The following is a 26647-nucleotide window of genomic DNA, read 5'->3' as shown; positions in this document are numbered from 1 at the left end:
ATTGGCAGCTGTGCTCAGAATTTAAAGTGGGAGAAAGAAGCCAATTAAATGTCCATTACCACCCACTGTCTATAATTACTGATACCTCTCTCTCAGGGAAGAGTTTCCCTTACAGGACTTCCACATTTAAAGGGGCGTGATGCGTCCCACTCTCTGACGGTGGGCCCAGAAGCATTACACTGCGGGGTCAGAACCTCTAATCAGGGCCTGGCAAGCAGAGCTCGTCTGTAGCCATAAAAGCTCCAGGGCCAAAGGAGCATGTCAGCTCAGCTAGAAAACACACACTAATGATTACCATTCTCACTGCAACTGCGTTATTAACGCTTGGAGACATGTAGGGGCAATTCCATGGTAACGTAATTATGCATATATTTCACTTTAAAATGTATGCCAAACAAAAAACATTGATTTAAAAGTTTAATAAACCATACAAACCATTCCCGGACCTGCTGTTTTCGACTCTCTCTCTCTCTACCGCACCTACTGTCTCTAACTCTGAATGATCGGCTATAAAAAGCCAACTCACATTTACTCCTGAGGTGCTGACCTGTTGCACCCTTTACAACCACTGTGATTATTATTATTATTTGACCCTGCTGGTCATCTATGAACGTTTGCACATCTTGGCCATGTTCTGTTATAATCTCCACCCGGCACAGCCAGAAGAGTACTGGCCACCCCTCAGAGCCTGGTTCCTCTCTAGGTTTCTTCCTAGGTTCCTGCCTTTCTAGGGAGTTTTTCCTAGCCACCGTGCTTCTACATCTGCATTGCTTGCTGTTTGGGGTTTTAGGCTGGGTTTCTGTATAGCACTTTGTGATACCGGCTGATGTATACATTTGATTGATTGAACTATATGCACAATGACTACTTTGAACAATTAACACAGAGAATTTCACAAAAACACATTTACTGGAAGAACTGTGCAGATGCAAAGTATGGCAACAGAATTATGGTAAAATCTCCCTAAATTTGTAATGTGATCACGTTTTCCAAAAACTCTACTCCACAGAAAGAATGGGGTGTCAGATATGACATGACACCTTGAGTTTGAAAAATATCTTGGTTATTGAACTACTGTAAGTGAAGTGCATAACCCAGTAAAAGAATTACGGTAACGGAATTACATCCTGGGTCCCTGATCTGTACTACACAGAAATGCATAATTATGGTCATGAAGGTCATTCTCTTCATGGTGATGTATCCTGAATAGGTAGAAATACAGTGCATTCAGAAAGTATTCAGACATTTTCCACATTTGTTATGTTACAGCCTTATTCTAAGATTGATTTAAAAAAATCCCTCATCAATCTACACACAATAAACCATAATGACAAATCCAAAACCGTTTTTGATTTTTTTGCAAATTTAGAAAAAGAATGACTAAATTATAAATCACATTTACATAAGTATTCAGACCCTTTGCTCAGTACTTTGTTGAAGCACCTATGGCAGCGATTACAGCCTCAAGTCTTCTTGGGTATGACGCTACAAGCTTGGCACACCTGTATTTGGGGAGTTTCTTTGATTCTTCTCTGCAGATCCTCTCAAGCTCTGTCATGTTGGATGGGGAGTGTCGCTGCGCAACTATTTTCAGGTCTCTTTAGAGATGTTTGATCGGGTTCAAGTACCGGGCTCTGGCTGGGTCCACTCAAGAACATTCAGAGACTTGTCCCAAAGCCACTCCTGAGTTGTCTTGGCTGTGTGCTTAGGGTCGTTGTCCTGTTGGAAGGTGAACCTTCACCCCAGTCTGAAGTCCTGAGCGCTCTGGAGCAGGTTTTCATCAAGGATCTCTCTGTACTTTGCTCCATTCATCTTTCCCTAGTCTCCCAGTCCTTGACTCTGAAAAACATCCCCAATGTTTTGGTACCCTTCCCCAGATCTGTGCCTCGACACAATCCTGCCTCGGCGCTCTACGGACAATTCCTTTGACCTCATGGCTTGGTTTGTGCACTGTCAACTGTGGGACCTTATATAGACAGCTGTGTGCCTTTCCAAATCATGTCCAGTCAATTGAATTTACCACAGGTGGACTCCAAGTTGTAGAAAAATCTCAAGAAATGATCAATGGAAACACCTGGATGCACCTGAGCTCAATTTCGAGTCTCATAGCAAAGGGTCTGAATACTTATGTAAATAAGGTATTTCAGTATTATTTTTAATACATTTCTAAAAATTTCTAAAAACCTGTTTTCGCTTTCTCATTATGGGGTATTGTGTGTAGATTGATGAGGATTTACATTTTTTTTTATCCATTTTAGAATAAGGCTGGAACGTAACAGAAAAAGTAATGGGGTTTGAATACTTTCCGAATGCACTGTATGCAACATCATCCTTTGCATTTATGGGTATTATTCTACACACTGGCTATTATTCCCAAACAAGACCAAATTTGGTTAGGCCGGACCAAATCTGAACCAATCATAGACGTCTATGTTTTACAAGTTTGAACATCACAGAGTAGCACAGTAGAGTTCAGTACAGTACAGCACATCACAGTAGAGTACAGTACAGTACAGCACATCACAGTAGAGTTCAGTACAGTACAGCACATCACAGTAGAGTTCAGTACAGTACAGCACATCACAGTAGAGTTCAGTACAGTACAGCACATCACAGTAGAGTACAGTACAGTACAGCACATCACAGTAGAGTTCAGTACAGTACAGCACATCACAGTAGAGTTCAGTACATCACAGTAGAGTACAGTACAGTACATCACAGTAGAGTTCAGTAGAGTACAGCACATCACAGTAGAGTTCAGTAGAGTACAGCACATCACAGTAGAGTTCAGTAGAGTACAGCACATCACAGTAGAGTTCAGTAGAGTACAGCACATCACAGTAGAGTTCAGTAGAGTACAGTTCAGTACAGTATAGTACATTATACTGTACTCTAGTGTGCACTACTGTACTGATCTATACAGTACTTTTCTGTACTGGACTGTGCTTCACTGTACTGTACAGTACTGTACTGTGCTGTCCAAACTTGTGAAACATAGACATCTATGATTGGTTCAGATTTGGTCCGGTCACCAATCATGGATGTCTATGTTTTGGCCAAATCATTTCCGGTAATAAAATGTAGACGTTGAAATCATGGCTGGTCCGGACTTGCCCAAACAACGACGTCTGTGGATGTTGAAATCAAGGCCAGGGCGGGCTAACCAAGTTTTAACCACCAACTGTGGATTGTGACTACTATAATTTCCCATTGTAGATAATTCAATTGCAGTAATTACCTTACAGATTTTTCTGTAATTCAGTTACCAATTTGGTAACAGAATTACAAGTTGAATCACTTAATTAAGCAATAAGGCAAGAGAGGTTGTGGTATATTGCCAATATACCATGGCTAAGGGCTGTTTTTATGTACGACGCAACACGGAGTGCCTGGATACAGACTTAGCCGTGCTATATTGGCCATTTTGGGGCAGCAGGTACTCAAGTGGTTAGAACTTCTTAAGGATTGGCGTTCTGTCAATGGGACAGTTGTAAATCATGCAGAGCGTAATGTCAAGATTGCAGATTTGAGAGAAACAAATGTCGGTACATATAAGTGTCTTATATCGGCTGAAAGCTTAAATTCTTGTTAATATAACTGCACTGTCCAATTAACAGTAACTATTACTGCGAAAAAAATGCCATGCTATTGTTTGAGGAGAGCTTCTAACCACAAAACACTTTTCTTTGCAATAGGTTTGATAAATTCACCTCTGAAGGTGAAATGTGTACTTACATTCTGATATCTTGCTCTGATTTATCATCCAAAGGGTCCCAGCGATAACATGAAGTGTTATGGTCCCGTGTGGCTCAGTTGGTAGAGCATGGTGTTTGCAACGCCAGGGTTGTGGGTTCAATTCCCACGGGGGACCAGTACGGAGAAAAAAATATGTGAAATGTATGCATTCACTACTGTAAGTCGCTCTGGATAAGAGCGTCTGCTAAAATGTAAAAATGTAATGAAGTGTCATTTTTTTAGATAAAATCCTTTTAAATATATCCTAAAAAGATCCATATAGCATGCACGATCGATTTCCACTCGTTCAATTTGCAAAGAAAGGAATTATGAAAATCTCACCCTAAACGTTGTTTCAACGAGTCAAATCACGTTCGTATCTATTCCTCCAAGTTCCTAGAAGGTAACAAGACTTCACTATTTCATTAGGGGTGTAGTATATCCTATAGGACACCATATTTGGTCAGAGAGCAACGCCTTCAAGGCACGCCGATAACGCGAGCGGCCATCACTTGAACAACTGTATCTTTGTCAAATATATGTCGTAAAATGTAGCAACTAACCTTGTACGACAGCATGCCTTTTCATTTTGGACAAAAATTATAAGGATATTCAGAGTTATGAAGTTATGAAAACTGGTTGTTTTGCAAATGTTGAACTTATAATATGGCTACTAAGTCTTGGAAAGCTAAAAGTCCAAGTACACAGATTTGACGATATTCTTGCATAAAAATGGAATATGAATGCGAATCTCTCCTTCACGATTTGCTCAAATGTACCTGGGGACTTCACACTAAAAGTCTTGTTGTTCACTCATTTTTCAAGTTATCCATCTGAAACTTTGCCCATACACTGCTGCTATCTTGTGGATACTTTCGGAATTACAACCAGAGTGAAGGCTATAACTATGACCTTTCTCTTGCATTTCAAAGATGGTGATAGAAAAAGACTGGTTAGTTTTTTCTTTGTATTTTCTTCTACCAGATCTATTGTGTTACATTCTCCTACATTCAATTCACATTTCCACAAACTTCAAAGTGTTTCCTTTCAAATAGTACCAAGAATATGCATATCCTTGCTTCAGGGCCTGAGTTACAGGCAGTTAGATTTGGGTATGTCATTTAGGTGAAATGTTTAAAAAAATGAGGCTATCCCGAAGTTAAACTTACAGAAGGTAGAGAAATGTCTCCACAAATAAATATGTGTTGATATTAGTTGGCAGGGGTCTTTGCTTCAACATTATTGTGTTTTGATGTATTTCTAATACCTTTTAATACTTTTTCTGGTAGATGTTTTCTAAGACTCCTTTTCCATCTGTTTGATCAGAAATCAAAGCCGTTACCTATGCCACATTTTTAATATGTTTGTTATTATTATTTTTTATCTATGCCTTCATTTCCCAAAAATATAGACTCTTAGCTATCATTTGACACCAAATTTGGTCCTCATGAAAATGACCATAGGCTTCTTTAGCAGGTGCCCTTTTGGAGGTGGGCAGGAAGGGAGAGGCAATACAGTATCGCCCCCCCCCATATGTAACGGATTACAAAAAAAAGAATCCATTATGTTACCAGCAAAAATATTGTAATCAGATTACAGATACTTTGAAAACTAGATGATTACTTTTAAATTCAGAAAGGATGTTTGCTGATTCTCAATTACATTCAAATTAGCAAAAATGTGTTCCACCTGAGCAGAGACCCCTATGATGACACACTAAATGTGTTTGATGGATCGTGGTAAAAGAGCAGGAATAGGCTTTTGTATAGGCTACAGTCCAGGCTGTCTTCCAATGGTGCGACTGCTGTCGGCATCCAAAGATTATCCAACTTAAATAAAGGCTAGGAGATAAGGCCAACAGCAGTGGTGTAGCATATGGGCGATACAGATATAACTTATTATTGATATCTAGGACACATGGCACATTGATGTGACTCACACTGCTGCTTTCTCATTTTGCTATATTGTGGTTGTTGTGGATGGCTGTTCACAAATGTAGTCCTATACTGTAGGTCAGTGCCGGTCAGTGCCATTTACGTTTAGGGAGGACACATTTTTTTTTATGAACATGGCCTTATTTCTATTACAGCATATTGGATGACTGTCATTCATAATCCATTCAACTAGCTCAAATGTAACATGCTACAACCTAGCCTTCAAATTAAAGTTTATAACGTAGGTGCACAGGTCGAGAGACAAATTGGTGTATTCAAGGTGACAGATAACGACACATTCAATACCGCCTAGGGTGTAATCATTAGTCCAAACAATTGCAAACAAGAGTTTCTATTGGACAAATTTAGGTAGGTTAATCCCCGTTTGGTTACGTTTAAGAAACGTTTTCAACAGAATCGGCGGAATGAATACACCTATAATCACCCGAACACAGTTCACTTTAATAGCAGCCACATACAAACAGCATCATCACTTTGCTCGTTGTATAATTCCTTCTCCTCTCACATTTTCCCTTCACTTGTGGACTTCAGTGCACAACACAACAGACGCCTGTGGCCAGGTGACAAAACCTTTCCAAGCCAAACCTTCATACCATAACTGCTAACCGCTACACACAGCCTATATCGTTCTCACCATATTAGCTAACGTCATAGTCAACATAGCTACTAGAACTAACACGTTAGTAAACCTGCTACAATCACGGTACCACATTTTATGCACTGCACTGCTAGATAGCCGTTGATTATGCTTTCAGTACTAGATTCATTCTATAATCCTTTGATTGGGTGGACAGCATGTCAGTTCATGCTGCAAGAGCTCTGATAGGTTGGAGGATGTCCTCCGTAAGTCATCATAATGTGTGTGTGTGTGTGTGTGTGTGTGTGTGTGTGTGTGTGTGTGTGTGTGTGTGTGTGTGTGTGTGTGTGTGTGTGTGTGTGTGTGTGTATTTTAACCCTATAATGGTTGAATTGAAGAAGTTTAAGCTGCCCATCAATCAATGTTTTTGCGACGAGGGATGTATTCATTACAGAAATTGTTTACTATTTAAGAACCAAATGGAAGCAAACTGAGCAAAACGAAAGTTTCTATTGGACCAATTCAGGTAGATCCCTCTCCCTTTCGTTCAGTTCACTTCCGCTTAAGAAACGTTTTGCAAAAGAATCAGCATAATGAATAGGTTACGCCACAGTGGACAGCCAGTGAAAAATGCGCTCTTGCAACAGCTGCATAGTGTGGATCCCAGCCTATGGAATACAAGTTTGAGGGAGTTACTTCTTTCTAAATCTAATTCGTGCTGATAAAACAATTTTAAAATAATAATCCATAGGCCTAACGGACACATGCTGAAACACATACACTTTTGATAGACTTAAACAGCTGCAAAATGTAAACAATAGGCCTATAGCAAATGCAGCATATGCAGCATACATTTCGGTAGTGATCAAAGCATGAAATTCCCAGAGCAGCATTTCTTCGATTTGAAGCAGTCCTCCATGACAACAAAATCATAAACAACAGAGTAGGCTAATTAGGTCTTAGTTTTTGGGTTATGCTCAGGTGAAACAATTTGGCTAATCTATATTTCCAAGTCCTATACTTGAATATCAAGGGGTATTAAATTAAATTAAACATTTGTTCACGAAAATGATTGTTCTCTCATATTAGTGTTTTTTAACACTAAATTATAAGAATTAGTAGATTTTTCCTTTAATTTAAGGTTAGGATTAGACATTAGGGTTAGCAGTGTGGTTAAGGTTCGGTTTAAAATCAGATTTTATGACTTTGTGACTCTGCCAGCTAGTGACCACACTGTAGAGCTGCCTCCAGAACAAGATTCATAACGGAAACTTCTAACCTGCGCCTCTTAAGGGGAAAAAAATCTAAAAGTAACCGAAAGTAATTCAGTCCCAGAGCAGCATTTCTTCAATTTGAAGCATTCCTCCGTGATAACAAAATCATAAACAACAGAGTAGGTTAATTAGGTCTTAGTTTTTGGGTTATGCTCAGGTAAAACAATTTGGCTAATCTATATTTCCAAGTCCTATTCTTGAATATCAAGGGGTATTAAATGAATCGGAATGACTGGAAATCTGACGGACTGTTGTTTTTAATGTAAAGATATAGCCTAATTATATTATTATCTGTAGTAGAAAGCAATGGGTTAGAAGACACCTAAACTCAGCAAAAAAAGAAACGCCCATTTTCAGGACCCTGTCTTTCAAAGATAATTTGTAAAAATCCAAATAACTTCACAGATCTTCATTGTAAAGGGTTTAAACACTGTTTCCCATGCTTGTTCAATGAACAGTAAACAATTAATGAGCATGCACCCGTGGAACGGTCATTAAGACACTAACAGCTTACAGAGGGTATGCGAATTAAGGTCACAGTTATGAAAACTTAGGACATTTAAGAGGCCTTTCTACTGACTCTGAAAAACACCAAAAGAAAGATGTCCAGTGTCCCTGCTCATCTGCGTGAACGTGCCTTAGGCATGCTGCAAGGAGACATGAGGACTGCAGATGAGGCCAGGGCAATACATTTCAATGTCTGTACTGTGATACGCCTAAGACAGCGCTACAGGGAGATAGGACGGACAGCTGATCGTCCTCGCAGTGGCAGACCACGTGTAACAACACCTGCACAGGATCAGTACATCCGAACATCACACCTGCGGGACAGGTACAGGATGGCAACAACAACTGCCGGAGTTACAACAGGAACGCACAATCCCTCCATCAGTGCTCAGACTGTCCGCAATAGGCTGAGAGAGGCTGGACTGAGGGCTTGTAGGGCTGTTGTAAGCAGGTCCTCACCAGACATCACCGACAACAACGTCGCCTATGGGCACAAACCCACCGTCGCTGGACCAGACAGGACTGGCAAAAAGTGCTCTTCACTGACGAACTGCGGTTTTGTCTCACCAGGGGTGATGGTCGGATTCGCGTTCATCGTCGAAGGAATGAGCGTTACACCGAGGCCTGTACTCTGGAGCGGGATCGATTTGGAGGTGGAGGGTCCGTCATGGTCTGGGGCGGTGTGTCACAGCATCATCGGACTGAGCTTGTTGTCATTGCAGGCAATCTCAACACTGTGCGTTACAGGGAACACATCCTCCTCCCTCATGTGGTACCCTTCCTGCAGGCTCATCCTGACATGACCCTCCAGGATGACAATGCCACCAGCCATACAGCTCGTTCTGTGTGTGATTTCCTGAAAGACAGGAATGACAGTGTTCTGCCATGGCATGCGAAGAGCCCGGATCTCAATCCCATTGAGCTCGTCTGGGACCTGTTGGATCGGAGGGTGAGGGTCGTGCAGGTGCCTTGGTGGAAGAGTGGGGTAACATCTCACAGCAAGAACTGGCAAATCTGGTGCAGTCCATGAGGAGGAGATGCACTGCAGTACTTAATGCAGCTGGTGGCCACACCAGATACTGACAGTTACTTTGGATTTTGAGGGGGGGGCCTTTGTTCAGGGACACATTATTCAATTTCTGTTAGTCACATGTCTGTGGAACTTGTTCAGTTTATGTCTCAGTTGTTGAATCTTGTTATGTTCATACAAATATTTACACATGTTAAGTTTGCTGGAAATAAACGCAGTTGACAGTGAGAGGATGTTTCTTTTTTTGCTGAGTTTATATAACCAAACCCATATAGTAAAATGCAACATAAATGTATTTCCAGCTATGTATAAACTGTAACATTGATGTATCCTGCAATATGTTGTTCAATTGGTTATACTCATTTTTGTCTTGTATTGCCTCTTCATAAGCAGGTTGATATTTATTTGCATGAGTCTTGTCTTCGCTATCTGCAAAGTAAAAATGTATTATATTGTAAAACTGTAGGAATTTTCTTTTATATTTTTTGTCTTAAAGGAAAGATTCAACCATTTTGAATGTTATATTGTGTTAGTGCATCTCTGAGAGATGCTCTATTGATTCCCAGGGTAATTTCATGTTCTCATGTCTTCATGTGTATCTGTTCAAGCAGGCAGAAATCCGTCCGGTATGATATAGCACCGTGATAAAGTCTCTCTCACTACACAGAAAGTTAATAGGAATATTACTTTTAGATCTCAAAAACGTCTATCATACATGTCAGATTTCAATACTGGCCGACGTCATAACGTAGGAGGTTGTCTTCTCTCGAATGAGCCATTGACCATATTTTTTGCGATATTCCAACCTCGAGAAATGTGTAGTTTAACAGAAAATCCACCACATTTCTCCTATTTGTCTGCCTCTTCAGTCCAAGGTGCATTGCATGGTGCCGTTGCATGGCCATTGTGAATGTTAGACTCCACTCTGCGAGGCACATCGATCTGCATGTTGAACATGTTAAGATTGTAGACTCGTAAATTGATAATGCAGTTTGTTTAGGTGATTTTACAGCTACTGTAGCTACTTCACATGCTGATATTTATTTTGGTATTATTGTGTGTAGCTACATTTGATAGCTAGCTACCATAGAGAGAGCATTGCATTATGGGTTTTGTAGTCGACTTGAGCTGGAACAGATTTCCACCAAGATTTTTACATGTTGCTACCAACTTTATTATAACGACAAAACTAAACATTTGTTCACAAAAAAGATTGTTCTCACATATTAGTTAGCAGTGTGTAGCAGATTACATTTAGAAAGTAATCTCTCTCTGTGTGTGTGTTTAGCATCTCTCTCTCTCTCGTTAAAACAGCCACAGAACATTTCCCAGGAGAGGAGGGTAAAAATAGCACAAACTGAGCTTGTTCCATACATCAAATAACAAGGATTCTCTTTAACTATGTGCTTTTGGCAGCTGTGGTCCTTTTCACAGTGATTAGCTGTTTTTCCCTTTGAAAAATAAATAGTTAGATTTCACCATTGCGAAGCTTACTCATGAACCCACAGGAAAAAGCCCATATTCCTCTGAGTAAAACAAAACCAAGGACAAATCACTGGTTTTAGAACAGAAAATGATTTGGTAAAAGGGAACTTGCATTTACAGAATTGTTGGGTGTCCGTGCAAAAGTGTTACACACACTTAAATTGCAAGAGATACAATTAACTTTGGTGTATTGACCATGTAGTGTATCTACTGTGTTAGTAACAAACATACACACAGAATTTAACAACTCATTGATTGAGAGAATGAGGGAAAATTGCAATAGTTATCTGTCCCAAAACACAGGCACTCATCCTGCTTGCTAACTGCACGCTCACACACACACACACACACACACACACACACACACACACACACACACACACACACACACACACACACACACACACACACACACACACACACACACACACACACACACACACACACACACGAAGAAGGCCATCTGGCTGGTATGAAAACTGAGCTTTTTAAGTTGTCTCTTTGTTTGTTTTCTTCTGTCAAAGGCTCCAAGAGACGACAGCAGAACAAACAAGTGACAGAGGGAATGAGGGAAGCGCTGGCACCAAACAAAACGCTGTACTAGCCTGGAAATTAACCAACACCCAAATAACCCACAACACTGGGCAGGGTGGCTACCTCACTGACAGGGCACAGACAACATGATAACAGATCAGTTTAACAAACAAAAACACACTTACCATCCTTATCAGCTCTCCGGAAAATCTGTTAAGACAAAACAGGAGCTCTGCATTAGCGAAGGGACTAGTCATGTGAAAAGTGTCAAAACATGAAACATGATAAAAAGGTCAATGATACCATAACGCCTAAAAAGATACTGGCAACAGACACAGAGACAGTAAATAAGCCTGCCTGAATGGCTAGTTAAGAGTAAGTGAAAACTCAGTGTAGTCTTGTTTAAAAAGCCTGACCACATTGTGCACTCACATGTGTAATAGCACAGTTAAGGCTGCAGGGTAGAGGAAGAAAAAGCATTCGTTTGTCACTGGAAAAGCAGTATTCACACCAGTTTAAAACACTAATACATTTTCTGTAACCATTGTTATATCTGGTGGGGGATACATATTCATGTGTTGTTTCTTTCTATGCTTTTGAAAGCGGTGAGTGCATTTCATCCATGAATGAGCTTAACAGTATAAAATACTGTGTATACTGTAGGTGTTTGTCCTTTGTGCCTTTGTTGATACTATCTATTTGCTTCACCAGATTGATGAGCACTTTAGCAGTTTTAATAAAACAAATCAGGGGTAAATAATTGACCATGCACATTGGGAAAAGCTCCATAGAAACCTGACAGGAGGCCTGTCAATGTGGTCCAATGAGTGAATAAACCGTGAAAGGTAAAACAAAGTAAAAGACAATGGACAGGTGACTAAGAGAGCACACCATACATTACTATGGCTTTATTATGTGACTGCAGATGATTGAAGCCTTTATAACAAGTCTGTGACATGTTTATCTTTGGCATCTGAGGGTGAAGTAAGCTGAGCAAAACGTCTTGGGAACGATTTCAGATCAATACCACAATCTTCCACTCCACCTGAAAGGCACTGCTAGAGCACTATTGAAATCATTTGGAAGTGATGGTGTTTGCTGAGCTTAATCGTTCATATCTACTGCTATCGGAGAATTGCTTTGCGATACAAAGATAATGGAAAGGAGATCATTTTGAGATCAAGCACAAGAGGTGGATGAAATAATCCGTTTTGAGAGAGAGAGAGACAGAGGGAGAGAGAGATAAATAAGGATTGCGGAAATTAGATGGGGAGAGAGCAAGAATTGCAGGTTGACATTTATTGGGATGAGTCTTGTCCTGGAGGCAGAACTGAGCGATTACTGCTAGATGGGCCAGTTGCAAAGTCAAAATTGGCTTCATTTTAGATTAGGTTTAGGCTTTAGGGTTAGCATTGTGGTTAATGTTAGGGTTAAGGTTAGGTTCAAAATCAGATTTTATGACTTTGTGAGCTGCCTCAAGAACAAGATTCATGATGTAAAACGCTAATGTGCAAAAGAAATACAGGTACCTACTCTCCAGAAAGACTCATCCTCACTGACACGATTAGAAAAGGTGCATTAAAATATTACATATCATGCAAAATGTAAACCACAATTAAAGCAACAGAAGTGGGGAATAATATGATAAAAGTGGCAGGCGTGTGTGTATAAAATTGGCCAATTTGGTGTTGAGGGGCTTGTCTGATCATCCATTTGTCAGGCCTACCAGCATGCTGTCACATAATGTAGGTGACCCAATTTCACTCCGTTTCAGATTTTTAAAAAACATATTTGACAAAAAAAGGGGACAAACACCAAATGCACACACTGCTCCTCTAAAATATATAGAATGAAAACGACATCAAAGAGTATCACTTACTAAGACAAGTATTAACCAACTAGAGCAGCTCAGTTCCCAGGGGCCAGTGTGTGGTTTGCTATTGTCTTATCCAGCATTTGGAACTGGTTCAGGGAACAGAACTGAAAACCGTAAAATATGTTTTTCAGAGGAACAGAACCGAGAATGAAAGTGATCAATACTGTTCAAGAACAGAACGGTTATTATGCAGCCTACTCAATCACTTTTTATAGCTACAGTTACTACAGGCCGCCTGGGCCACATACAGCATTCCTCACTGAGTTCCCTGAAATCCTATCGGACCTTGTAGTCATGGGAGAATTTTCTAATTTTTTGTGACTTCAATATTCACATGGAAAAGTGCACAGAACCAATCCAAAAGGCTTTCAGAGCCATCATCGACTCAGTGGGTTTTGTCCAACTTGTCTCCGTCCCTACGCATTGCCACAGTCATACCCTGGAATAAATATTGTGGATCTAAATGTTTTTCCTCATATTCCTGGACTACCTGAACACCATCTTATTACGTTCGCAATCACAAGAAATAATCTGCTCAGACCCCAACCAAGGATTATAATAAGCCGCACTTTAAATTCTCGGACAACCCAAAGATTCCTAGGTGCCCTTCCAGACTTCTGCCACCTACCCAAGGATGTCGGAGTTAAAAAAAAATCAGTTAACCACCTAACCAAGGATCTAAATTTAACGTTGTGTAATATCCTCTAAAAACAAAAAACATTTGTCACAAGAAATTATCTCCATTGAAAATGGGTCGTGGATGGGTATTCCAGCATGACAATGACCCAAAACACACGGCCAAGGCAACAAAGGAGTGGCTCAAGAAGAAACACATTAAGGTCCTGGAGTGGCCTAGCCAGTCTCCAGACCTTAATCCCATAGAAAATCTGTGGAGGGAGCTGAAGGTTCGAGTTGCCAAACGTCAGCCTCGAAACCTTAATGACTTGGAGAAGATCTGCAAAGAGGAGTGGGACAAAATCCCTCCTGAGATGTGTGCAAACCTGGTGGCCAACTACAAGAAATGTCTGACCTCTGTGATTGCCAATAAGGGTTTTGCCACCAAGTACTAAGTCATGTTTTGCAGAGGGGTCAAATACTTATTTCCCTCATTAAAATGCAAATCATTTTATAACATTTTTGACATGCGATTTTATGGATTTTTGTTGTTATTCTGTCTCTCACTCTTCAAATAAACCTACCATTAAAATTATAGACTGATCATTTCTTTGTCAGTGGGCAAACGTACAAAATCAGCAGGGGATCAAATACTTTTTCCCCTCACTGTAGTAACCAAACAAGTGTTAAACAAATCAAAATATATTTTATATTTGAGATTCTTCAAAAAGCCACCCTGTGCTTTGCTGTACTGTAAGTTGCTCTGGATAAGACTGTCTGCTAAATTACTAAAATGTAAATGTAAAATGTCTTCAGTCTCCAAGTCCAGAACAGACTATGGGAGGCGCTGTAACGCGGGTCGTACAAAGGGGACCACCACATCAAATAATGCGTCATACAAGCAGTAAAATCAGATTAAAAAAACACCTTATGGAACAGGGACTGTGAAGAGACACACACACAGGCATGGACATACACATACATACACACACGATAACATACGCACTATACACACACATACACATGGATTTTGTGGTGTAGATATTAAGTGGTAGTAGAGTAGTGGCGATCCATAAAAAATACAAATACAACAGAAAACAATACAGATGAGCTTGGTTTACAGTAAATAGAGGAAACTGACCTATTCTGTACAGTTCAGCAGAGCATTAGCCAAAACGATTAATGTGATAAATTGAAAACACCAAATGAGAATGTCTTGGCAAAGAGAAAAAGAACGGAGGTGTCATGGATGGATGGAGACTTGAGTAACATGCAAGGCAGAATTAAGCATTAAGAAGCAGGTAATAATGAGAGACAGAGGAAAAGAATAAGAGACATGACAAACAATAAGCAAGAAAATGTGTGAGAAAGAGCGACCACAGAATGGTGGGAACAGGGCGAGAGAGAGAGAGGCAGCGTTCTCCCTGACTTTTTTCCTCATTAAGAATGGATGGATCTGTTTTCCCTAGGCAGTCACTGCTGTGTGGAGGAGGGGTGTGGAGGAGAGAAGAAAGGAGAATAATGGGGCTGTAAGGAATACTGTACAAAGAACAGCTACTGTGAGTTTTCTCTTCTAATCAGATGGGGTTTCAATACTCACATACATTTAAATATACAGTAGGTCCTGGAAGTCTCAAGTTTTTTGCTATAACGAGTTAGAATACCTTATGATAAGCTGTAGACCATACCATTTACCAAGAGAGTTGTCATCTATATTTTTCGTAGCTGCCCACCACAAACCAATGCTGGCATTCAGTTAGTGCTAAATACGGCTGCTAGAATCCTGACTAGAACCAAAAAATGTGATCATATTATTCCAGTGTTAGCCTCCCTACACTGGCTTCCTGTTAAGGCAAGGGCTGATTTCAAGGTTTTACTGCTACCCTACAAAGCATTACATGGGCTTGCTCCTACCTATCTTTCCGATTTGGTCCTGCCGTACATACCTACACGTACGCTACGGTCACAAGACGCAGGCCTCCTAATTGTCCCTAGAATTTCTAAGCAAACAGCTGGAGGCAGGGCTTTCTCCTATAGAGCTCCATTTGTATATAATAGTCTGCCTACCCATGTGAGAGATGCAGACTCGGTCTCAACCTTTAAGTCTTTACTGAAGACTCATCTCTTCAGTGGGTCCTATGATTGAGTGTAGTCTGGCCCAGGAGTGTGAAGGTGAAAGGAAAGGCTCTGGAGCAACGAACCGCCCTTGCTGTCTCTGCCTGGCCGGTTCCCCTCTCTCCACTGGGATTCTCTGCCTCTAACCCTATTACAGGGGCTGAGTCACTGGCTTATTGGTGTTCTTCCATGCCGTCCCTAGGAGGGGTGCGTCACTTGAGTGGGTTGAGTCACTGACGTGGTCTTCCTGTCTGGGTTGGTGCCCCCCCTTGGGTTGTGCCGTGGCGGAGATCTTTGTGGGCTATACTCGGCCTTGTCTCAGGATGGTAAGTTGGTGGTTGAAGGTATCCCTCTAGTGGTGTGGGGGCTGTGCTTTGGCAAAGTGGGTGGGGTTATATCCTTCCTGTTTGGCCCTGTCCGGGGGTATCGTCGGATGGGGCCACAGTGTCTCCTGACCCCTCCTGTCTCAGCCTCATTTTATTTAAAAAAAAATCCTGGCACATAGCAAGCAATAAATAATATTAATTAATACGATATGTTTGTCCTTCAAAAAGAGATAACATGCAATTAAAGCAAGTAGTAAAGTCTGGTATGGCTGAGGCTAAAAACGGTGCAAATGACAACAACATTTGCATTTCATGGCCAATAATCCAACTAAAATCTTCTGTAAATTTCACTTGCTGGATCTATATGGACAGTTTAATTAAAAACCTTCAATCATCACCTCTAAGTCACTCACAGAGCTAGAATGTCCTAGAGCAATACACTACATCGACAGGCAAATGCAGAAGCAAACTACATTGCTAATACTGTATATCTAGTATACTGTATGAAGCTGCATTGTCATTCAGTGTACACTAGGTGCAGTCAAGACTTTATACAGTATCAGCTGGGCAAGTTATTGTGAACTTAAAAGTGGGCTCTGCAGAGAATGTCTTATCTGGTTTTAAATGGCCACCCTGTACCACTCTGTCTCTCTCACTTTCAAATACTGAGTACTCTCTCTCCCCTCTCTTTTTCTCTTGCTCTCTCCCATGCGCACGCGCGCGCACACACACACACACACACACACACACACACACACACACACACACACACACACACACACACACACACACACACACACACACACACACACACACACACACACACACACACACACACACACACACACACACACGGATACTTCTACTCCTCTGGTCTCCTATAATCAGTTTCCATGCACCACTTCTTTATCATCTTATCTGGGTCTTGGTCTAAAAGTGAACTAGTTTCTCTCACTCTCTCAGGTTTTTTTTATCCCTAAAAGCAATATGTAGATCCCTAGAGAAACGAGCATCAGATATACATAAGGCAATTATGACTAATACTATGGCAACACTTTGACCTACTAAATCAACACTGGTGAGACCAGCTTCAGCAGCCTACCCGACAGTGTAGGCAAATTGCTGGGTACACTGCAAAAGCGTAATAAATTATAAAAAATAAGATATGCCTGTCCAGGATGTGCTAGTGCATGTTAAAGACAAAATGTCTATCAGTCATATGTTATTCTATAGCTCTTTATAAGATTTTTTTATTAAGACAACATTTAAAGATGCACTATGCAGAAATCCCTCTGCCATTTCCTGGTTGTTAAAATTCTAATAGTTTTCCTAATTTCAGTTTGTGACAAAACAAGCAAGTATAGTTTAAAGAATCATTGCACCATCTAAACCTCTGTCAAATATATTTTTCACGCCTAAAAATATTGTATTTTTAGCTGTTTGAAGCTGGTGTACAAAACTGAAAGTAAAAGACCAAAAACGAAACTTAAGAACAGGAAGCATAGAAATAGCGCACCTATAACATATCTACCACTTCTTAAACTTGATTTCAATAAGAATGACAAATCTATAAATTCCATTTCTATGTGAATTTGTCCGGGTCACTCAAAAAGTTGCATATTGTAGCTTTAAATGACTTTATATGCATGCTGTGAAATCAAAGGCCAATTATGTAACAAACTGCACACATCTAGGAGCATTTACATCTATTGATATGAATTTGGAACATGGATAAAACCCTTTTTTTTTTTTTTTAAACTAGGAAAGTCAATTAATAACAAATTCTTATTTACAATGAAGGCCTACCCCGGCCAAACCTGGACGACGCTGGGCCAATTGTGCGCCGCCCTACGGGACTCCCAATCACGGCCGGGTGTGATACATATTCTAGGATGTATAGCCTATAAACACCACTCAAAGCCAATATGGGGGGGACGTAACTCTGAGTAGCCTATTTGATTTGTTTATGGGTGCTTAGAATTATTCCACTATTTATGGAAAATATGGGCCAGATAGGCCAACAGATTACAGAGAAACTTTATTTTCAAGATATTTATAGTGAGTGCATATGTATTCAGAGAAGCTAGAATTAATATACAGTATTTGCACAACATTGAGGTTGATCTTTGCGCGTAAGTGCGCACTGAATTAAAATGGGACTTTCTCCCGCAAACTATTCCACCTCAGCCACCATATCAACGAATCATGTGCAGGTAAAATAACTGGTAAGGCTACAATCAAGTTAGCGATACCTACATCCAATATAACAGAGATGCCTTTCCGTGGCTCTGGTGCGAAGAACTGCTCTTGGGCAACTGACGCCTCCTCCTTCGCGTATTCCCGGGTAGAGATGCTTTTGTTGTCGCTCATCTTGGTGACTATCCAGCGGACAAGCCCGTCAATTGCACCGGGCTGGGCGCCGCTGTTTCCGGACTGTGCAGCCGTTGCTGACTCGCTGTCCTGGTCCACTGGTTTTGGTTGCTCTTTGCTGTCCTGAGCCCGGAGTTTCGGTTGTTCTTTTTGGAGCAGTTTGTGGACACCGTCCCTGCAGTAGCGCGCTGCTTGCTCACACATCCTTTTGCACCGGAGCGTTCATGCTGAGCGCTATGGGGCCAATCCCTCCCTCCCCTCTTACATCATCATCGACCCTCCGAACATTTCCGAAAACACACCTCTCCTCAACATCACTTCAAACTTTAAGAGGGTTAGTATACTGTTCCAGGTGACTGTCTATTGATGCCTTGGCAATATTGATTAGACATAATCAGCATCCTGCCTGATACAGGTCTACTGCTTAAATATATGAGAGGTTATTGTATATGTAGAAGTAATTGTAAAGAAATGTAAGTAAACATGTTGAGAGACATTGTACAAAGTGGACTGAAGCACCATGAATTAAGTTAAAGAAAAGTATATGAGTCCTTTAAACACTACCTCTAACAGACCTCTATCAGTTGTGGGGCAAATGAATCAAGTCACTAGCTAACTAGGTTTCCATTAGGATAGTGTCATGGTTGAGTGGGGTGATGTCACCCAGTGTATATGGTTCATTAATTAAGCCACTGATTAGGCCCCCTGTTGCATTCATAATCTCTGCTAGATGAAAAGTTTGGCTGATGATGATCAGAGACATTGGGCCTCACCCTAGAGCGCAGAATGCCCCACCTACATGTTTCATCTGAGCCCCTCTAAATTTTGAGGAATGTCCCTCATTACTAGTGTGTGATGTGTGCTACTATAAAGGCCCATGCAGGATAACCTTTGTGAGTTGAAAGACTCCCTGGTCCTGCCCTTTTCAGAGAGGTGATTAAGTCATTCCAGGCCTCTCTCTTTAATTAGCCAAATCCACCAGAGTAGGAAGAATGCTCTGCCTTTAGAAATCTTTATATATAATTATTGGCATTTCAATTTGTGGCATAAAACTGCATACGGAAATCCTCCACAGCAGTTGAGGAGGAACCCATTCTTAGAGGAAGTCTTGCCTCAGGCGACTAGAAGTGCATCCATCCGCCTCCGGTCTCTGACAGAAGGCCTGGTGCCCAGCAGAGCACAGCCAGTCAGACCTGGCTGGGTTACACTAAATGGGTCTCAACAGGACTTCTGTTTATGTGACTCTGGTTACTTGAGCCTCATCTGCCTCATTGCTTCCCCACACAGATCAGGCAAACAAGCCCAATACAGGCAGCCCAGCATAGACAGGCCTCTCCTGTGGTCAGGCCCAGATGGATGTGATGCCCCTTAGCAAAGAGCTGGGAGCGTTCCATAGAGGGGAGAGAGAGCTCCTTCACTGGATCATCTTATCTGTCTACTCTGATTACAGTTCAGCTGCATCATAACGCTAAGCCAGTTTGAAACCGACAATCATAAACACAACACATGCCCTTTCTGTCAAAACTGTTCTTCCTCTTCTGGTCACCGTCTTCTATAGAGACCGCACAAGATAGGGGTATCAAGAACAATCTGATCATATAACAAGCCCATCAAATAGACCCAAAGGCTATGCAGTGGGGGTGGGAGGGAGACATACAGTGGGAAAGTGGTGGTTATGCCATCCACCCCTATTGAGCTGATAGCCTACATAGCACAGCCCACGGTACTAAGTTAGTTCTGGCAGAGGGACAGCTGACACGGCAGCAAAGAAACAGTGGATTTACAATCCTGTGAAAAAAATGAAAGAACAATTTGAATTCCGTGGTTAGGAAAAAGAGCCAATATATGTGTGTGCCTGTACAATACCCTCCCACTCCCTCATTAAAGCTCTCCTACTCACCAGATTAAAAGCTCTGCCAGGAGACTTCAACCCCCTGCGCAATATTTAAATATGAAAGAATTTAACAACTCATTGATTGAGAGAATGAGGGAAAATTGCAATAGTTATCTGTCCCAAAACACAGGGACTCATCCTGCTTGCTAACTGCACGCTCACACACACACACACACACACACACACACACACACACACACACACACACACACACACACACACACACACACACACACACACACACACACACACACACACACGCTCTCTTGTTCTGACACACCTATTCAACGGCTGTTTATGCAAATTGAAACTCTTTTTATATTTCATGCACCTTGAACACCCATCCTGTTCCCACAAATGAATGTAGGAAGTCACTGGTGCTGACACGTAATGATTGCTATTTGAAGGAGTAAGTGCTCTCCCTAGTGGCTCTGAGAGGGACATGATCTAGAAGAGATAATGCCCAACAGAGCTGATACGATAGACCATTTCTGCTATAAATATATTTAATATTTAGTCTCACAATGTATAAATCTCCTAAGGCTTTATAAATAGGACAACAACACATTATTATTTGTAAAATCAATACATTCAACAAATACAATTCCGTGCTCAAAGTAAAAATGTAAGTGCAACAGAAGAAAAACACCCATCTATATGACATTTATTAGCTTGACATTTGCTTAAAACTATATCAGTGTGGAGTAAACATATTGTAGTATCAACCACAATGTGCATTGGACTGTAGATACTGTATAGAAGAGGTCCACCCTCCTCTAGGAGGTCTTGTCCCTCTGGGCCAGCTCAGGGCAGTAGCCCTTCAGGTAGAAGACCCAGGAGATGCTCTGGCCGTGGCCCTCGGAGCGCGGGCTGGAGATGGTCAGCTTACCACTGCAGGGCCCTCGGGAGCCAGGGGGAGGCCCCTCGAACATAACAAGAATGTTATGGGTCTTCTTGGGCCGGATGGTCTCCACGCCCTTCACAGTGAAGGATGGGCTGTCCACCTGGAAGGAGAAGGCTGTGGTCTGGACAAACACATTCTTAAAGGGGATGGACACGCTGGATCCGGCGCGGATGGTGAAGGGGCCCTGGGCTTTGGGAGGGGTGCAGCACCCAAAGAGAGGGAACATGTATTCTCCACCAAACCCTGAAGAGAGGGTGAGCATGCCACGGATCTCTCCCAACTGACAGGGCTCAAAGTAAACCTCCAGGCTGATGTCTGTGCCCGCCTGGTAGCCAGCTGCAGCGTTGATGTTCTTCTCCACAATGAAGTCAGGACTGTCCGTCTAAGAGAGAAATCATATCATCAGAGACATAATTTTATGATCATGCATTCCCCGAGATAATGAATTAAATCTATAATGGAAATGCTATAGCTTGTATTGTCCAATGTCTACAAGATATTCTATAAAAAGTACAATTTGTAGAGAAAGGCAGTAAGACAACAGGTTTCCAGGTAACAGTGGTCATCAACCATGAGCTGTGTGCCTGGCTGTGTGGGTATATGATTGCAGGTGGATCCAGTACCTTGCAGGCATACTCTGCCTTGATGCGAGAGTAGTTGGTAAACTTGGCAGAGACGGAGTGTCCGCTGCCCAGCGGAGCACGGAAGTAGAGCGGTTTCTCATGCGACGCTGGCAGGGCTTTCAGCAACAGCTCATAGTGGAAGTAGCCCAACTCTCCATTATGAAGAATGAGACGAGCAGTGGACTCGCCCGCACGCAGCGGCTGGTACTCAAATGAAAGAGTGGCCTGCGATTTAAATAAAACCAAACAGAAATGGAACAATCATGCATTGGTTTGATACAGTGTATATGCTAAGGAAAAGCAATCATAGTCAAGATAATAGATGAAGTCAGGTGCATGTAGACCCACCTTGGAGAGTGCAGGCGTAGAGAGCTGTGGAGGCACACTGACGTCTGGACTGCGGCACTCAGCACTGAAGAACAGGCTAATGGGGAGGGGGTTTTCCACCCTGACAGAGGCAGAGGCTGTCTGGCGCACCGGAGTCACCATTTCTATGGTGCTGATGACACCCGGCGCTGTGGCCTTGAAGTTCAGGTAGTAAAACAGGTACTCCCCTGTAGACTCATTACGAAATGTCACCTGGAGGGCAGGGAGTACAGGAGGACAGGACACATGGTTAAATACAAGTCAACTTGGAAAACAGCTGCCTTTGGCATTCTTCATCTATGTGTAGTTAGCATGGTAGATTATTGATCTGGGTTTTGCAATCTAAACATACCTGAAGATAGATAGTATTCGCCTGTATGCATTTATAATGTAGATCTCCACTCACCTTGGCGTTGTACTGGCCCTCCTTGTAGGTGAAGAAGGAGACCTTGTAGTCCCTCTTGGCCAGAGCTGGTACATCCAGATAGTCCAGGCCCTTCAGGGACACAGTGCTGTCTGGCCTCTCTGGCTTCATGATCTCCACTATAGCACGGAACCTGCACACAGAACAGCTTAACACTGGCAGCTAACAAAATTGTGGCACCGTATTAGGAGTGTAGTGTGACAGTGGTAGAATCAGTAAGCTGCTGATAGACGTCCTGCTAAAGTAGTAGTATGGTGGTACCTCTGAGGTTTGGAGAGCCAGTTCTGGACGGGAACCATCTCAGTGTACTGGGTCTTGGAGGGCATCTCGTGGGTGATGGTGGCTACAGCCTTGGGGGCCTCAGCAGTGCCATGCAGAGTGTAGAGCATGCCTGTCCCATCTGGAAAGGAGAAGAATACAGAGCCCTGGAAGAGGGAGAGGAGGACACCTATGGTCAAGCAACAGAGACAAATCACAGAATGCATCTATAGTACATAATGCTATAATATGCTGTATCATATGAACATATTATTTGACTAAAACCAAAATATGTTAATTGTCGGCAACAATAATGATTTGTCATCCTATTCAAGGCTCTTCACACTACACATATGCTCAGTCTGTTCTAGAGCCAAGAAAGCGCTGCAGTGAAAGTGTCTCACCAGGTGCTTCTTGCCATCGGCGGTCGTGACCATGGGTTTGTATGTGATCTCGTAGGCCTTGTTCTGCTGGTAGGGCTCGATGATGAAGGAGGGAGGGCCACTCCAGTGCTCCCCTTCCATCACAGGCTTCAGAGTCCAGCGCTGGTTGGTGCGGTTGGACAGGGTCAGTGACTGGATGTGCTGACAGCGCACCTGACACACAAAATGCAACACCTGTGAAGAATGAGAGGGGTAGAGAAAGGGGAACAAGCAATAGGGAACAATCATTAATAAATGCAGGTCTCATTTTCTATGCAGATTTTGGGTTTATATTGTGCACATGCGTTGTATTAAAGAGATTTCCAAGCAGCCTTACCTCTTTGGTGACCGGGGGTAGGATACAGGAGCCTGCCAGGGTGAGTTTGATGGGCTTGGCTCCTTCTATAGAGCAGGGCAGGTCATCATATCTCAGCTCATGGCTCAGCTCCACAGGGGAAAAGGTCACCTCAAAAGGCACCTCCATGCCGGGGCAGATGTAGCCCTCTACAGGGGTGATGGAGAAGTCTCTGCCAAACCTCTTCATTTCCCACTGGAACCTGACACAGTCACAAGGATGGATACATCAAAAAAACGGATGCTAGATAATGGCCATTATTACCTATAGTATAAGTATCAAGCAGTAACATAGCATACTTTACATTTTTATGACCATCAATAATAGGAGAGCATACAGTATCTAATAAAGTATTCAACTTTATCATTGACTGACATCGGTTCAATTATTTGAATTCCATTTATTTTGGGGGTTTGTCAGCTCAATGCGCAGTTTATCTAGAGAAATCAGATCAAGCCCGAACTGTGTGATGTAACATGGGGTTGAAGTTTTTAACAGGCCAATATTCTACATAGTTTAGTGCAGAAAACGTGGTAATTAACTACATAATCCATTACATGCCTACTTGTCCGCTGTGTGTGGGCCCAGAGATGGAGAGAAGAGAGAAAAACGTGTGATCGAGAGGGATAGAGAGCAGTTGCCTCACAAGGTACACAACATGACCAAAAGTATGTGGACACCTGCTCGTCGAACGTCTCATTCCAAAATCATGGGCATTAATATAGAGTTGGTCACCAGTTTGCTGCTATAACAGCCTCCACTCTTCTGGGAAGGCTTTCCACTAGATGTTGGAACGTTGCTGCTGGGACTTGCTTCCATTCAGCCACAAGAGCATTAGTGAGGTCAGGCACTGATGTTGAGCGATTAGGCCTGGCTCGCAGTCGGCGTTCCAATTCATCCCAAAGGTGTTCGATGGGGTTGAGGTCAGGGCTCTGTGCAGTTCCTCCACACCAATCTCAACAAACCATTTCTGTATGGACCTTGCTTTGTGCACGAGGGCATAGTCATGCTGAATCAGGAACAGGCCTTCCCCAAACTGTTGCCACAAAGATGGAAGCACATAATCATCTAGAATGTTATTGTATGCTGTAGCTTTAAGATTTCCCTTCACTGGAACTAAGGGGCCTTGTCCGAACCATGAAAAACATCCCCACATCACATCATTCCTCCTCCAACAAACTTTAGTTGACATTATGCATTGGGGCAGGTAGCGTTCTCCTGGCATCCGCCAAAACCAGATTAATCCGTCGGATTGCCAGATGGTGAAGCGTGATTCATCACTCCAGAGAACGAGTTTCCACTGCTCCAGAGTCCAATGGCGGCGAGCTTTCCACCATTCCATCCGACGCTTGGCATTGCACATGGTCATCTTAGGCTTGTCTGCGCCAGCTCGGCCATGGAAACCCATTTCATGAAGCTCCCGAAGAACAGTTCTTGTGCTGACGTTGTTTTCAGAGGCAGCTTGGAAATCGGTAGGGAGTGTTGCAACTGAGGACAGACTAATTTTACGCACTACGCACTTCAGCACTCGCCGGTCTGGTTCTGTGAGCTTGTGTGGCCTACTACTTCGCGGTTGAGCTGTTGTTGCTTCTAGATGTTTCCACTTCACAATAATAGCCCTTACAGTTGATCGGGGCAGCTCTAGCAGGGCAGAAATTTGACGAACTGACTTGTTGGAAAGGTGGCATCCTATGACGGTGCCACGTTGAAAGTCATTGAGCTCTTCAGTAAGGCCATTCTACTGCCAATGTTTGTCTATGGAGATTGCATGTCTGTGTGCTCGATTTTATACACCTGTCAGCAACGGGTGTGGCCTAAAATAGCCAAATTCACAAATTTAAAGGGGTGTCCACATACTTTTGTATATATAGTGTATCTCTACCTGAAAATACATGATCTAAGTGATTGATAGTTGGTTTTCAGCAGTCATATACACTGAGTATACATTAGGAACACCTTCTTAATATTGAGTTGCATTCTCCGTTTTGCCCTCGTCAGGGCATGGTCTCTACAAGGTGTCAAAAGCATTCCACAGGGATGCTGGCCCATGTTGTGCGTGAAAAACCAGCAGCGTTGCAGTTCTTGACACAAACTGGTGTGGCTGGCACCCACTACCATACCCAATTTAAAGGTACTTAAATCTTTTGTCTTGCCGGTTCACCCTCTGAATGGCACATATATTTGCTCCCGGGTGGCGCAGCAGTCTAAGGCACTGCATCTCAGTGCTAGAGGCATCACAACAGACCCTGGTTTGATTCCAGGCTGTATCACAACTGGCCGTGATTGGGAGTCCCATAGGGCGGCGCACAATTGTCCCAGCGTCCTTAGGGTTTGGCCAGGCCAGGCCGTCATTGTAAATAAGAAATTGTTCTTAACTTAACTTAATTTGTTCTTAACTTAACTTAACTGCCTAGTTAAATAAAGGTTAAATAAAATAAATAAATATATGCAATCCATGTCTCAATTGTCTCAAGGCTTAAAAATCCTTCTTTAACCCATCTACTCCCCTTCATCTACACTGATTGAAGTGGATTTAACAAGTGACATCAATAAGGGATCATAGCTTTCACCTGGATTCACCTGGTCAGTCTATGTCATGGAAACAGCAGGTGTTCTTAATGTTTTATAAGTATGCCTTATTTACTTAGAAGAACGGCTAAAATAGTGATGTCAGACAGCATAGGCAGAAGCTCTAGAGATGAGATGACTTAGAATGAAATAATAAAGTCATCAAATTAAAAAAAACAAATGTAATATACACAACAACTGAAATATTTTATTCAAGTAATGTGAATAAATGATGGTTATTAAGTGATAAGCAGTAATGAGCAGTCACTACCATCATGGGACACATTTTTTTTAATGCTGTGTTGTTACAGCATTCAACCCACATAATGCATAGTGCAAAACTATTTTTTTTTTAACCGTGATTGTTTTTTAATAATTGAATCGAAACCGAATGGACCTCAAAAAGCACTAATCACTCAGCATTAGTGTCAGAG

The 26647-nt window shown here is 42.1% G+C and overlaps 2 protein-coding genes across 4 annotated transcripts in view; both read right to left on the bottom strand.

Moving 5' to 3' along the window:
- necab2 (N-terminal EF-hand calcium binding protein 2) overlaps positions 1 to 18674 on the bottom strand; it is a 130000-nt gene extending 111326 nt beyond the window's left edge. The window contains exons 1-2 of one of the 2 annotated variants that reach the window (XM_014149086.2): positions 18286 to 18674; positions 11283 to 11307 (exon numbers count right to left, since the gene is read on the bottom strand). In XM_014149086.2, the coding sequence (XP_014004561.1) occupies positions 11283 to 11307; positions 18286 to 18603 (343 nt within the window). In that variant the 5' untranslated portion in view covers positions 18604 to 18674. The remainder of the gene's footprint in view (positions 1 to 11282; positions 11308 to 18285) is intronic. The other variant, XM_014149085.2, reaches the window with a different exon arrangement.
- A 2266-nt stretch (positions 18675 to 20940) lies between these two features.
- hydin (HYDIN axonemal central pair apparatus protein) overlaps positions 20941 to 26647 on the bottom strand; it is an 81739-nt gene continuing 76032 nt past the window's right edge. For both annotated transcript variants that reach the window (XM_014149087.2, XM_014149088.2), the window contains exons 79-85: positions 23628 to 23847; positions 23273 to 23485; positions 22872 to 23035; positions 22593 to 22743; positions 22169 to 22399; positions 21821 to 22045; positions 20941 to 21579 (exon numbers count right to left, since the gene is read on the bottom strand). In XM_014149087.2, coding sequence (XP_014004562.2) covers positions 21070 to 21579; positions 21821 to 22045; positions 22169 to 22399; positions 22593 to 22743; positions 22872 to 23035; positions 23273 to 23485; positions 23628 to 23847 — 1714 coding nt within the window. In that variant the 3' untranslated portion in view covers positions 20941 to 21069. The remainder of the gene's footprint in view (positions 21580 to 21820; positions 22046 to 22168; positions 22400 to 22592; positions 22744 to 22871; positions 23036 to 23272; positions 23486 to 23627; positions 23848 to 26647) is intronic.

The sequence above is a fragment of the Salmo salar genome, chromosome ssa16 (genome assembly GCF_905237065.1).
Source record: "Salmo salar chromosome ssa16, Ssal_v3.1, whole genome shotgun sequence".
NCBI lineage: Eukaryota > Metazoa > Chordata > Actinopteri > Salmoniformes > Salmonidae > Salmo > Salmo salar.
Note: the sequence above shows the minus strand (reverse complement) of the source record. Positions and strands in the feature narration are given on the sequence as shown.